The sequence below is a fragment of the Pelecanus crispus genome, chromosome 3 (genome assembly GCF_030463565.1).
Source record: "Pelecanus crispus isolate bPelCri1 chromosome 3, bPelCri1.pri, whole genome shotgun sequence".
NCBI lineage: Eukaryota > Metazoa > Chordata > Aves > Pelecaniformes > Pelecanidae > Pelecanus > Pelecanus crispus.
Genome location: NC_134645.1, coordinates 19,555,100 through 19,569,366, shown reverse-complemented (window position 1 = coordinate 19,569,366; position 14,267 = coordinate 19,555,100). Strand labels below are relative to the sequence as shown.

The 14,267-nt window shown below is 36.1% G+C and overlaps 1 protein-coding gene across 1 annotated transcript in view; it reads left to right on the top strand.

Moving 5' to 3' along the window:
* The window catches only part of TARBP1 (tRNA guanosine 2 -O-methyltransferase TARBP1), a 38,679-nt gene that overhangs the window by 11,818 nt on the left and 12,594 nt on the right, over positions 1-14,267 (top strand). Inside the window, exons 11-18 of the mRNA XM_075706594.1 lie at positions 686-782; positions 1,076-1,251; positions 4,407-4,504; positions 6,646-6,807; positions 9,378-9,571; positions 10,256-10,511; positions 10,624-10,812; positions 14,049-14,248. Of these exons, the coding sequence (XP_075562709.1) occupies positions 686-782; positions 1,076-1,251; positions 4,407-4,504; positions 6,646-6,807; positions 9,378-9,571; positions 10,256-10,511; positions 10,624-10,812; positions 14,049-14,248 (1,372 nt within the window). The remainder of the gene's footprint in view (positions 1-685; positions 783-1,075; positions 1,252-4,406; positions 4,505-6,645; positions 6,808-9,377; positions 9,572-10,255; positions 10,512-10,623; positions 10,813-14,048; positions 14,249-14,267) is intronic.

Here is a 14,267-nt window from a genome sequence, read left to right as displayed (position 1 = left end):
GTTCAATTTGAATCTTAGCTTGTAAGCAGTTCTGTAGAGTAGAAAAAAAATCAAGCATGTCCAGCTGCTTGAACTGGACCTCCAGAGTGTGTTTTGCTTTCTAAATTCCCAAAGCCAAAACCATACCAGTCAAAAAACCCTAAACCCAGCATATGTACTACTACTTAAGAAACAATTCTATAACTATGATGAAGTGGTCCTACATAGAAGATCGATGAAAAGAGCAACTTCAGTTAGTTTGGGGTTTTTTTTAATTTCCTTTTGACAGAATAGTTTTAGTTCTTCATATAACTTTTAGCTGGTCAAAATCACAGCTGATGTTTCAGACAAAGCATAGTGGAATTATGTTCTTGGTTAACTTAATTTGAATATGCTAATGTATTTTTAAAAGCAATAGAAAAGCCTGTTGGGAGGTACTACATCATATAACACATTGTCTAAAATTGATTTCAGCATAGAGGCCAATGAGATTAGCCTCTTTGAGGTGTAGAAGAAAAGCAATTGTGTTTGAGTTTAGTTTGTATCTAGATAGATGAACGCAAAAAGTTAGTAGTAATATTCTTGTTAGCATTAATTGTTGTTATACTACTAATTTATTTTAATAAGTTCTAAAAACAAAAGTTTTAAAAACTAATATGAAGGTATTTTTTAAATACTGTGGAAACCTTAAAATATCTTTAATCAGGAGAAAATTCCTTTATGCCTGACTGGTTTGAAGCTAAGCTTGTCGCAACAGTGATTGTGTTGGCTGCAGACGTGGAGCAGATGAGGAACAAATACAGGTAAGTATGAAATACCTTGGTTTACATTTCTCTCTTTTTCAACCCCTCTACTCCTGAAGGATCCAGTAGAAGCCTGATCAAGTCAGGAAGTTGTCCGTTTTTCTCTGTAGACTTTGGTCTGCCTGATCATTCCTTAGACCTTGTCCAACTGTTGCTGCAAACATACTGGGTAACATTCTAAAGATACTTAAGTGACTCGGAAACATGTGTCCTATTTATTTCCATAAGTGACTTCAGCACTTGAGGCAGATACTCAGAAGGAGACTTTCTTTTTAATTTTTGTTTTTGTGTAGTGGAAAAAGCAACATAGAATGGATTGAACTAGAGGCTTTCTTGAACCCTCTTCTGGATGTCTTGATGAAACTTGGCAGTAATGCTTACATACCAACACTGAAAACAGATAAAAGCCTACAGCTTCTCTTGAAGTTATTGCAGACCCGTTCGTTAAAATGTTCCAATACACAAGATGGTTAGTGATATCTTCAGTATACTGTGTTTTATATTAATTATAGTCTAACTAAAACTAAGGTACTTAATGTTTTAAGACTATATTGTCAAATTATTGCTAGCCTAGAAGTGGTACATGTAAAAGTTGGCAATCTGGCGTATCTGTTACGAAATTGAGCTGTGAGTCCAATCCTACAGGGGTCTTCTGAAGGTGTCCCAAGGACTGGGAATTGAGAATGTGGAAGCTCTCTGAGAATGCAGTTACCTGTTAGGATTAGATTAGCAGTAAGTTAAAATTTGGAGAGTGTGACTCTATTACAAATATTTATAGGCGTATTCTTTGCCAGCATGTGGATTCCATAGATCATTTAAACACTTCAAAAAGAAGTTAGTACAGAAACCCAGCCTAACCTGCTTAGTTGCCCCAGGTTCAGCCAGAGCCTTCCCTGATCACAGAAAGCGATCCTGCTAGACGTACTATTTTCTGAGTTGCCTGGTAGATAACGTTTGTCTTGACTAACACTGTTTAGACTGCAAAAGACAGGGTGCCTCTGATTATTTCACAGTATTAGGCATGTTTAAGTGACTTGCTTCAATTTGACCTTAGTTAAAAAGAAAGGTAGTTAAGAGGTGCCCACTTAAACTCAAGCCTGATGATCTATCTGACTAGGAGATTTGGCCCCCCACAAATTGAGCATTTTAACTTGTAGACCTTTTAGGAGAGTCTGAACAAAACCTATGGAGTCCTTACTACTTTTATTAGAACTTGTTCAGTTCCTAACAAGAATTTTTTCCTGAGAGCAAGTGAAAAATTGCATTATTTTCATGAATTAGGATACTGAACTGGAACAAGAGGGATCTTGGCATTTGGTTTCTGCTTCCCCAAATTGTTTTCGGATTTTTTTCAGTATTTTTATAACACGAAATACAAGAGTAGTTTTGGAGCAGGAGCCACAGGTCTAGGCTCTTAGATGGAAAAAAATTATTTCAGGTTCTGCATCCAGGTTTCATAAAGATGTCTAAATGCAGCCCTGAAGTAACTGCTTAATCTAATTTTAAAAAGTGCTTTAAACAGTCACCCCACTCTTGAATTTTAGCTGTTTGACTGAAATACTGAACACTAATTATGCAGACTGTTAAAGTTCATATTGTGGGGTGGTCTCTGACTGCTGAAGTGGATTCCTTCAGGTGAAACTAGACTGGAAGACATGCCCCAGCTGCCAGTGTGCATTCAGTCCACAGCATGAGGCTAGAGCAAGCCTGAAGCAGAACCCTCCAAAACGCGTGCGAGCACATGTTTTTAGTATCAAATATTTAGCTCTGTAAATCATTTCCTTATCTGCCACTGTGCTTGCTAATGTAGATGTATAATCAGTTGCTCCTGCCTTGAGAATTTTGATACCTGACTTAACATTTTAAGTTCTGCTAACAGAGTTCTTGAGGCATGGCAAGGCTGAGCATCATAGTGTTTCTGTCCATTTGAACGTCCCCATGGGTGCTCCAGTACAGCTCATTATCAGTAGAGTCTTTCAAGAGGCTTTCAGAACTGAACTTGTAATATTATTTCTTTTTGTGTTAAGTTAAACAAGGATTATTTTTCTTATATTATTTCCTACAACGTTTTTGTGCTGCTTCCTCCTGCACAGGAGAGCCAAGTTATAAATCTTGTTTCTGCAGCTGTGAATTGACTGTGCTGAGGGGCAGGAACAGTAGTGCTGTAAAATACAGAAGTTTTGTTTCTGTGTTGATTAAACAGGAGATGAAAAGTCCTGTCTATCAAATGGAAAACGATAAAATAGGAGGGAAGAAGAAAGGAATTTAAGCTTGTAAAACAAAAATAATTGGGAAGTGTTTTATTTAAGCATGCTTTAAAGGGGATAGACATGTCTGCAATGCATGCTGAAAGCAGCAGCATTTTTCTACAGGTTTTGCTGTCTGTACTGTTGTTAGACTTCACTGTTTTAAACAGTAAGTTTTTGCTAATTATTTTTTTGATAGCATTACAGAGCCACTGGTGGTGAATTGTATTTCACTGTCTTACATGTTTATCTGAAGAATTTCTGAATTTTAATTGCAGAAGATGTTTTAGTGATTTGAGACTTATGATGAGATGTGAGAATAATCTGACATAGTTAAACAGTTTATTCTGAACAGATTAAGCGTTAGAAATGCAGTCCAGTGAGCCATTTTAATAGAGAACATTGAAAGTAAGTGCAATACAGATTTGGAATGTCTGGAAATATGTCCCTTTGTATTTCTAGCTTTTGAAGGTCTTCCCTTTTGAAGTAATTTCGGTATACGAAATTAACTCAGGGTCAACTCCAGAAAAAAACAGCAGGTATAACCTCTGGGTAACTCTCTTAAATACTGAAACTAATGACTGATATTTTTAGAACAAGATGGTCGTGCAGAGTATTTTGACTCCATTTTCATATTGATACGTTATTTCTTTGGCTTACAGCTAGCCCTTACCATTGAAGCACAGATTGAAGTGTGGTTGTGTTCAAATATGTTTTACCAGAGTGACCTACTTCCTTTGTGTAATAAACTTGTGTCTTTTTGATTGTGAAATGCTCTGCACATGTGGTATACTTTGTAGCTTAACCTTTTCTTACAGAAAGTATCGCATTTTGTGTTACAACCTTGCATTTTTGTTTGCAACGTTAAGCCAGGAAGCTACTTGAATGAAATCTTGTACAATTACTCTATATACAAAGCTTAATTATTTCTAAACAGAAAAAAAAAAACCCAACCAAAAACCAGTTTTCACTTCTGTACGTATTAGAAATGGATAACTGCATTTTTCTCACACACAATAATTGCTGGATATGGAAATTTTTATTCTTTATTAAAAAGTAAGTTCATTCATAAGCTGTGTGCATAGGGTTGGGAATAGGACGAAAGTGTGCATTAAAAGTTGGAAAATTATACTTTGGTCTTCTGGTTTTGTCTGGGTTTTGGTTCACTAATTCATCATAGATGTCAGGAGAGAATATAATCTGGTTTGATTCTTTCAGCCCTATGCTGAAGCGTACAGAGAGGTTTTAAGGTATTCTTAGGTATTTGAATACTTATTGCTGTATAACTTTGTAACTTCATTAAATCTGCATGATATGATACACTTTCCTTAAGAAATTTATTTCGGTATGTTAATTTTTTTTTTTTCTCTTCACACAGATGGGGTATTGTTTTTTATCTGGAAATCTCTAATGACACCTGTGGAGAGTATTCTTGAATTTGTTCTCCGACGGCTTACTACAAATGAGTTAAGCACTGTAAGTGTTTATTATGAGACCTACTTCGGTGTGGTTTTGCTTGTAATTTGATTTACCAGTGTTCCTAGTTTTCACACCAAATCTTTTAACACCTAGAAAATCAATTTGCATAGAAACACTTCTGTTCACTTTTTTTTTGGATGGCCACAGTAAGAATACAGCAAAAAAAAAAAAAAAGGTGTCTTGACAAGTAGTGTTTAGTGTCTGTAGTCCATATTCCTTGTTTCTTAAGTCTGAAGAAATCATATAGTAAGAAATAGAGTATCATATTGTACTGTATTGTATCTGCTAGTACAGTTGTGGACATAAGATGTTTGGAGACCTTTAGTACTCAGCCTGGTTAACATCTTTATCTTCCACTGTTTGCTCTTTGCTGTGGCCAGTGTTTAAGTTTATACCCAAAGAAATCTGTGACTTTTGAAGGTAAATGACTTGATGGTAGACGAGTTTGACTTCTTTAAAAATACCCTGTTGAATGTATGAAAGAAATGCACTGCTTTTTAGAGAGAGAGGAGGTACATGTTTCCTACTCTAAAAAGAGCTTTTAAGTCATGTAAATAGAAAGACACAAGACACGTAAAGCAAAACACTTACACATGTTTCCAGATGGAGGAAGAGGAATTAGAATGTAATGATCAGGAGAATGATGTTATTTTTGGAAGAAAAACAATTTGAGAAAGAAGGATTGGTAGAAGTTAAAAAGGAGACTAATTCTCAAAATTCAAAAGCTCAACAAAATGTGTGGTAGGAACTCTGAAAGAGAGGTAAAAAATAGATTAGGAGTTTCAAGAGAAGGATATAGAGTAAGAGAAAATGAGAAGTTGTAAGATCTTCACAGTTCTTTTAATCGTGACCTTTAATTGTGTCACCTTTAATTTTATATCATAAAAGGCAGAAAACCAAAATAAACATTTAAGGAGAAGACATCAGTTTAAAGGTTGTTAATTTAGTCGACTGCATTTGGATAGACTATTGGGAAGAAGGGAGAAGACCAGAAGGATTGGAAAGGAAGAGGCAACTGTAATGAGGGGATGGACAAAATGTAAAGTGGCATTTTTAGAATTATTTAGTGAAGAGTGAGTTTAGAAAAGAAAAACAGTTTAAGCTTCATGGAGAAAGCTATATGCACAAGTGTGCATAAATAATAATGCATAGAAGTCAAATTCACTTCTTGTGTTTGGGAGCATGAAAAAAGTCTGTAGGTTGGAGGGGAAATGAAAATGTGTCTCTGCAAGGGTGGAGACTTGGAGAGGAGCATGGGGCTCTGGGCTGTTTTGTCAGAAACAGTATGGAAAGTACAAATTGAAGGGGAAATGCAAGGAAAGAAAATAAATCTGTTAGTGGACAGTCCCCACAACATGTGTGCAATGGAAGATGGATGTGAAAAGTGGTCCTGCATTAAAGCAAAAGTTAGGGTTGAATCAGGAGAATGGCTTCTGAAGGTAAGTGAAAATTCAAAGGTGTATTTTCTCTCAAAACTAAAGAAGGAAAAGTTCTTTCTTCATGTGGTTCCTTGAGTGCATGGCTTTACACAGGGGTGTTTTTTATGATACGTGGAGAAAAGTTGCAAATACAAGAGGAGAATAAAAAGCCATAAAACAAGCAAGATATAGCCATGAGATAAAATGTAGTTGGAGAAGAAGTGCAAGGTGCACCGTTCAGTGTGTACGGGATGCAGTGCTGTGCCATGTTCCAGTAACTGAGTTGGCTTTGAATGCTGCTTCTGATACTCCAGCTAGCTTAGGTGTTTTTACATGGTATTCCTTTGGGCCCGGGAGGAGAAGTTAAGTAAACTTACTAATTAAAAGAAGTGGAGACTTCTTTCAGAATTTCGCACCATCTCTTCTAAAGCATACTCCAGAGCCCTAAAACTAAAAGAACCTGTAAGATGAAAAGACTTAAAATAATAAACCACCCCCCCCCCCAAAACCTCCAAAATTAAAAAAAACCATTGTTCAACTGCAATGACTGCTGTTGTTTTCCTTCTGTTATCATTGTTACTGTTTTCTTTATTTTCAGTTCAAGCTTCCTCCTCTTAATGCTTCAGTTTACCTTTGTTTCCATTGTTACTGTTTTCTTTATTTTCAGTTCAAGCTTCCTCCTCTTAATGCTTCAGTTTACCTTTGTTTCCTCATTTTTAGGTTGGTGATCTGGATCGTTGTGATCTATACTTAGCTTTAATTCCAGAGATAGTGAATTTGTGCTTGCAAGTCAGCTGGAAGAAAGTACCATCTATCAAGAATTTCCTTCTGTCCCTCACAAATGTGTCTATTCGTAATCTTCAGGAGAGAAACTGTGAAGAGGTAATTTAACATTATTTACAACAGTAAATATGAATATGAAATAAACCAGTAAATATTAATCAAAATAAATATTTTATTTGTAATGCCTATAATTTTAGATTATATATAAATAATTATAGAAACGTACTATAAATACAACTTAATGTACAAGTATTTTATTTCTATTATAAATATATTTTATTATACATATGGGCTGAGGCCAACTGTATGAAGTTCAACAAGGCCAAGTGCCGGGTCCTGCACTTGAGTTACAACAACCCCATGCAACGCTACAGGCTTGGGGAAGAGTGGCTGGAAAGCTGCCTGGCCGAAAAGGACCTGGGGGTGTTGGTTGACAGCCAGCTGAACATGAGCCAGCAGTGTGCCCAGGTGGCCAAGAAGGCCAACAGCATCCTGGCTTGTGTCAGGAATAGTGTGGCCAGCAGGAGCAGGGAGGTGATTGTCCCCGTGTACTCGGCGCTGGTGAGGCCGCACCTGGAATACTGTGTCCAGTTTTGGGCCCCTCACTACAAGAAAGACATTGAGGTGCTGGAGCATGTCCAGAGAAGGGCAACAAAGCTGGTGAAGGGTCTGGAGCACAGGCCTTATGAGGAGCGGCTGAGGGAACCGGGGTTGTTTAGTCTGGAGAAGAGGAGGCTGAGGGGAGACCTTATCGCTCTCTACAACTACCTGAAAGGAGGTTGTAGTGAGGTGGGTGTTGGTCTCTTCTCCCACGTAGTTAGCGATAGGACGAGAGGAAATGTCCTCAAGTTGTGCCAGGGGAGGTTTAGATTGGATAGTAGGGAAAATTTCTTTACGGAAAGGGTGGTCAAGCATTGGAACAGGCTGCCCAGAGAGGTGGTGGAGTCCCCATCCCTGGAAGTGTTCAAAAAGCATGTAGACGTGGCACTTTTGGACATGTTTTAGTGGGCATGGTGGTGTTGGGTTGATGGTTGGACTGATGATCCTAGAGGTCCTTTCCAACCTTAGTGATTCCTAGTTTTTACTTTCATTAAAAATAATCCAGCCACCAAACCAGGAAACATGAAATTGCTACTCTACCCTTAATTGGTTTAGTGTGGACTTGGTAGTGTCAGGTTAATGTTTGGACTGGATGATCTTAAAGGTCTTTTCCAACCTAAACGATTCTATGATTTTATAAATACACGCAATGTATTATATAATAATAAAAAACCAAGTTTGTGTGAATATGTATGTGTATATATATTCCCTAACACATATGTGTCTTTAGTTGGCAGTGTAATTTTAATATATTTGTAGCTAAGATTTTTAGTACTTTTGTTTTCTTATACTACATTTTTTAATAGTCTATATAGCTAAAGTAAAACTTCAGTTGTAATCATGGACTATGTGTACTCAAAAGCTTTTTCCTCAAGTATGAACCAAGCTTACTGAGGAAGTTACTGTTAAATGAAAATACCTTTTGTATTAATGATCTGTTGAATTTCCAAGCTGGAACATATAGAGAAAAAGAAATTCCAGAGCCCAGCATTGCTTTGGCTTTTTCACATAGTTATGTTCATTGTCCCATAGTTGTACGTAGTATATCTGAGGTAGATACATTTTCAAAGGTAAAGAAACATTAATAACTCCTATACAAGGAGGACATTTAAATTAAGATTTGTTGGGCAGTATAGTCTTTGGTATTTTCTGGGTTGAATTACTGATCAAGAACGGCTAATAACACATTAAAAGATTGTAAGTATTTAATTTGCTAGGTTTACTTTTCTGAGGAAACAAAGAACAAGACAATGTTTTTCCTTTGGTTATGTGAATTACGTACTTGTTGCAGTAGTTTCAAAGTAAACATTTTATGGTTCAGACTTGGTGTTCAGTGGGGGCCTCTACCACCTTCTTTTGAATTCAGTGGAATTACATTGTCACGATGATTTCTTCAGTTGCACATATAGTACCTCTTCAGTTTAAGAAGAAAAAAGAAAACACTGAGTAATTATGGACAAGAAAAATCTTTTCTGTGCTCTAGACAGTGGAAAGTAACTTGAATTAACTATGAGCTTTTAATACTCATAGGGAACTATATGCTTATTGACTTTTTTTATTGAGACTTTTTATTTCATGCTTCTTTAAATATATGCGTTTATCACACAAAGTAACTATAGTAGGTGTTGTGACCTTTTAGCTTCTTGGAGCAGTTAGCATGTGGTATTCTGAATTTAAGCTGTCTTGTTGCACTGGGTTTCTGACTACGTGGACCGACATCTTTTTTTCTAATTGCTATCCAGCAATATATATATATAAACTGCTGTCTGGCAAGATAGAAGTGTTCTATCATAGTTGAGCTAGACACTTAATGAATAAGTGACTGTAATGTGCAAGATTTATACTCTTTTCGATGCTTGCAACTTGGGATTGACTGCACTGACCCAGCCAAGCAAAGCTATGTTATGCATAGGCTAAGAAAATAAGGAAGTAGAAGGATGCAGAGTTGCTACCTTATGATGTCTGAGGTGATACAAATAGGAGGATTATCAAATGTATCAGTAGGTTATTGGTATCGTATTAGAAGAAATCAGTGCATATTTGTTCATGTACGATTTTGTTTTAACTAGGAGCCGAAGCTTAAAGAACAAATTAAAAAAGTAGTTAGCATGGCTTCACTTACAGCAGTTTGTGAGATAATGGATCGGAAGCCTGAAGTGCACCTTGAATGTCTGCCTTCTGTGGATGCTCTGAAGAGATTTATTTGCTTTTCTCAATTCAATGAAGTATTAAAGAAGCCATCTTACATTGAAGAAAAAAGTAGGTATGTTTGTGCTATAGCTTCAGTAATTCTCCAGAATAAATTTGATTAGCATGGAGCAGTGATTAAGATGCTGGCTTGTCCTGTTCTTTCTTTGATAATTTTTTGCCGAGAAAAGTGAAGAATTCTGAACACAAACTATTCATTCAGTTGCTCTTTTGTCTTAACATTCAAGTTTTTAGGACATTAAAGCAGCTATAATTGATCAGACTAAAGGTTCTTTTGCTCAGTCTTCTAGTGCTATGAAGCCAGAGCTAGCTTTGAAGATTGCTTATCCTTATGCCAGCTTAAATTATAGACACTGCACAAAGCCATAGCATGTACACAAGCCAGTTTAAATGGAAATTATTTACTGTTGTGGAAGGGAAGTCCAGAGCAAGCCTGAAGGCCAAAAACTTGGTTAACAAAAAAAGACAGACAGCCATATAGTGATGTTTCTGTTGAATACTCTCCCAGATTTTTATGACTAATGAGTCTGAGCCCAGAACTGATTTTTCTGTGTTTAAAAAAACCTTTATTTGTAGATTTCTGTTCTATGAACTTGCCCAGTCTCCCTTTGAACCTGTGTAAATTTTAGTGTCTTGAAGAAGTATAGTGAGTTTGTTTAGTTAAGCTGTTCCTGGCGGAGTAGGAATGTGCAGGATAAATTAATACAATATATATTTAAGAGTAATATTCTCCTTTCAGCTTATGCGAAGAAACAGCATCTCAAGGATGGGGGAGAATTGTTGCACGCTATGTTCATGACCAGTGGATTTGCCTTCGTTTCATTTTAAATTCATTTCCAACAGTGGGTCAAGAGTATGAAGAAACTTCAGAAATGTCATTATCTACAGTTGAAAGGTCAAGAAAAACTCTAGAGTCTGCATTAGAAGCCCTAACTATTCTTCCTTCAGACCAAGTTTTACCTGTGTTTGACTGCATGAAAGTCCTTGTTCCCAAGGTAAAAGATAAAACAACTGCACGATATTAATAGTTCTGGGTGGTGGTTGGTTTTGTTTGTTTGGTTGTTTGGTTTTTTGTGAAACCTAACACTTTCTGCTCTTTGTTTTCAGCTTCTGGACTCAGCAGAGTCACTCTGCATTGAAGCATTTGATTTGGCTTGGAAAATTGTATCCTCTTTGAGCAACACGCAGCTAATATTCTGGTCCAATCTAAAAGCTTTTGTTCAGTTCGTCTTTGATACTGAGGTTCTAGCTGTTGCTGCAAGTGCAAAGCGTCAAGCATATGCCAAAATAAAAGAGGTCAGTTTACAAATTATTTTTTGGGAAGTGAACATAAATTTTATCTGGATCTAAAAATCTATTTTAATTTTATTTTCCCTTCAGCTATTGTAATGAATTTTTCATTTCCAAAAAGGTACTAGTTTGAGAGTGTTAAGACAAAAGATCTGAGAATTAGATTGAGGATAAACAAATATGTTGTTGGTTCTTGTGACACAGAAAATGAAAAGTACTATTTCTTTGATTTTTCAGACTGTTCAGTATCTTCCACATTCAGCAAAACAGTTTTTTTGGTCTTTATTTTATTTGTACATTATGTACTTCCTCCTTGACTATTTAGTTCAGGATTTTCCACCTGACCTGTCACAAACTATTACTATTCTGGAAAAATTATGCCTTTTTCTAATAGTTTAGTCACAAAAATACTTTCTTAAATGAAAAGCTAGAACTGTTCAAAACTTTAATAGCTGCTATTGAATAAGCCAACTGCTTCTTTAAAGGCTTTTTTTATTATCTCTGAGGGTCCAGGTGTAGAAAACATAAAAATCATAGTCACCTTAGAGTTCAATTTAATACTGCATAGTAATGCTGCCTACATAGTTAAGAAGAGAAAAAATTAATTTTTACTCTTTTTGTAAGATGAATGCAGCTTCCTGTACTCCAAAAGTTCTTGCGTATGTCATGGTGTTCTTTTTTCATTTTGAGTCACTAAAACTGCATTCAGTACTGGGATGTTGGTTCATCTTAGTTTTATACACTGGGAAGTTGTTTACTATTTCTTTTCTAAGTAACCTTTCTTGGGTTTTTTGCTTTTTTAGCATCAATTAAATGTTTGTGCAGAACAGTCCACAATGACTGCAAGACTTTTACCAGAGCAGTAATACGTTATAAATTATTTACCAGTATATATGTATGCTTACTATGCTTAGACTTAAGGTCTCATGTGCTGCTTTGTACTTAGCACAGAATTTTTACTAGGAGGGGTTGCAGTTTTGCTTTGAAGTCACCATAGGTAGCTCTGTCCTGATGTCGCACTTGTAGCTGTAAATAATAGCAAATGTCTCAACTTTATCTTCAACCTAGACACTCCAAAATTATTTTTTTAATAAAATATATAAAAATGGACAATTCCTAGCAATTTTAAATTGCTGTGATATCTCCATATTAGCCTTCAGTATCATAAAATTTATTTTCTTTGTTCTTTTGGAGAACTTGCATCAAATGAACGTTACTGTCATCTATTTTAACGGTAGATAACACTTTGCATTTGTAGTCTTCATGTGGACCCAAGCCAAAATAAGATATGTATGCAAAGATGGTAAAATATCTCTTCAGTGCTAGGAATCTCCTAGGTTTTTCTTTTAATGAATATCTGTAATGGATAATTGTATGCTCAGTATGGTAGTAACTGATGAGCTGTAGTTAGTTTTTTATTTTTCTTTGATCTTAAAATTGGTTTAAATTCTTAGAATTACTGTCTTAACTTCAGTGTTGGTATTTCAAGCATTAAGTCTATTTTGCCAAGCTTGAGAGTCTTGAGTCTATATGACAGCTATCCCGTTGTCTGCAGTGGGACATACCATGACAGCAGGCATTAAGGAGGTCTCCTATACTCAACAAAGGGCATCTGGTCGAGCCACCTTCTGCCCCTTCATAAGAAAATGAAGATAAAGTTCCCAAGCAAGTGTCTACTTATGTATATTCTTATCCCACTCCTTGGCAGTCCCTATTGCCATTGACCCCTTGTGCAATGGCTGTATAGTTTTAGCTAATGAGAAAGAAAAAAACGGAACTGCCTGATACTGATTTGTCACAGAAGCATAATTTTAATTTTGTCTACCACAGCACACTCGGTTTTTTTAATAATAGTTAGAAGGGGTGGAACAAAGGGGTATTTTTGAGCCAAAAAAGGGAATGTGGCTATGGTAAAATCCAGAAGGGCTTCTGCAGAGGTGCCCAGAGCACTGTGTTCTTAGGCTTCATTTCTTCCACTGCTTTTTTCCTTTTTCTTTGTAACTTACTCAAATGTTAATTGTGCTAGAACTTAAATTTCTTAAATTTTATTTTGCATGTGCTGGACTTTTGCTATATTAATGAAACAGTTGAAAAACATTCCAGGATTTTGAGAAATGTGTAGTAAGTGTCATGCTGCTTCTCTTCAGGTGGAACACAGTAGTTCAATTTTGGAATTATTAGGAAACTTACAATGCCTGTCTTTGCACTAAAAGAAAAGTTTGAATTCTTTGTACAAAGACCAAATGTTTCTAGGGTGGCTTGTTTTTTCTTCCAAAAAGCGTTTACTCAGAGTGCATTCCAATATTTTAATTTAAGCTCTGCGTGAGCCTCTTGGTGCTTTAATCCTTAACAATTCAGAACAACTTTCTCTATAAAAACAGAGGTACTGTCAAAGATTTGTCATGTTATCAGAAGTAACATTTTGGAGTGGGGAAGAGAAACAGCTTTGTCTTGTAAGAGTTGTCACACCTTCTGGAAAACTGTTCTCATGGACAGCTCTAATTGATGTTGTCTAAAAAGGAATTTATAAAAAACCCCACCTATTCATTCTGAATCTCCTCTCCCAAATGCTTGCAATTTCTTAGAAAAAAATTTACTTGGTAACTGAAGTTTACTCTTGCACTTAGCCTCATGAAGGGAGTAGGAAAGGAAAATTTTGGGGCCATTTTTCTTGTTTTATTTTTCTACTTTTTGGAGATGTTCTAGATAGCCTGTTTCATATATCTTAAATATGCCCTTCACAAAAAAAAAAAAAGTAAATGGTACAAGGACATTTTTCCACTTTAACTCAGATACAAACTTTAACTTCAACATGAACATAATCCTTATTAAAGAGGAGAATTAGCGATACAGCTACTTACGGAAGAAATTTTGTTGCATGTTTAATTTTTTTTCTGAATTGCTAAGGATTGATTAAAACCACCAGGTTTGTGTGCACTGAAGTAAGCCCAGGTGCATTTGTTTCAGTTACCAGGAGATTCATGTAAAGCATCTGGTGTTATATCTGTTTCAGCAAAGATCAGTTCTATCTTTTGTTAACATAAACGTGTACTGAGCCAATTGTTGCCCATTAACCTGCCCTTAGAGTCAAGGAATTGCAAGTAGATTGAAGACAGCATTAACCTGAGCAGATCTAGGATGCAGAAGGAGATCAGACCTACTGAAATAGGTATCACTGCAATATCATTCTAATAACTCTAGCACTTCTGAAAACTAGATTTTGACTCTCTTCTTCTTTTCAGATAATTTTCAAGCTCCTAGATATGTCTACTACAAAGACTGGAGTCTTCAATGTAGTCCTTAGTCATTGTTGTCAATCTTGGATATATCCCACTGTCGATGAGAGAAGTGCCTTAACAAATGCTTTCTTAAATGCTGGAAATTATTGTGAACTTATCACTGAGGCTTGTGTCTTTGGAACTGTATTTAGGAGAGATCAAAGGTATAAAAAAATCTTTGTG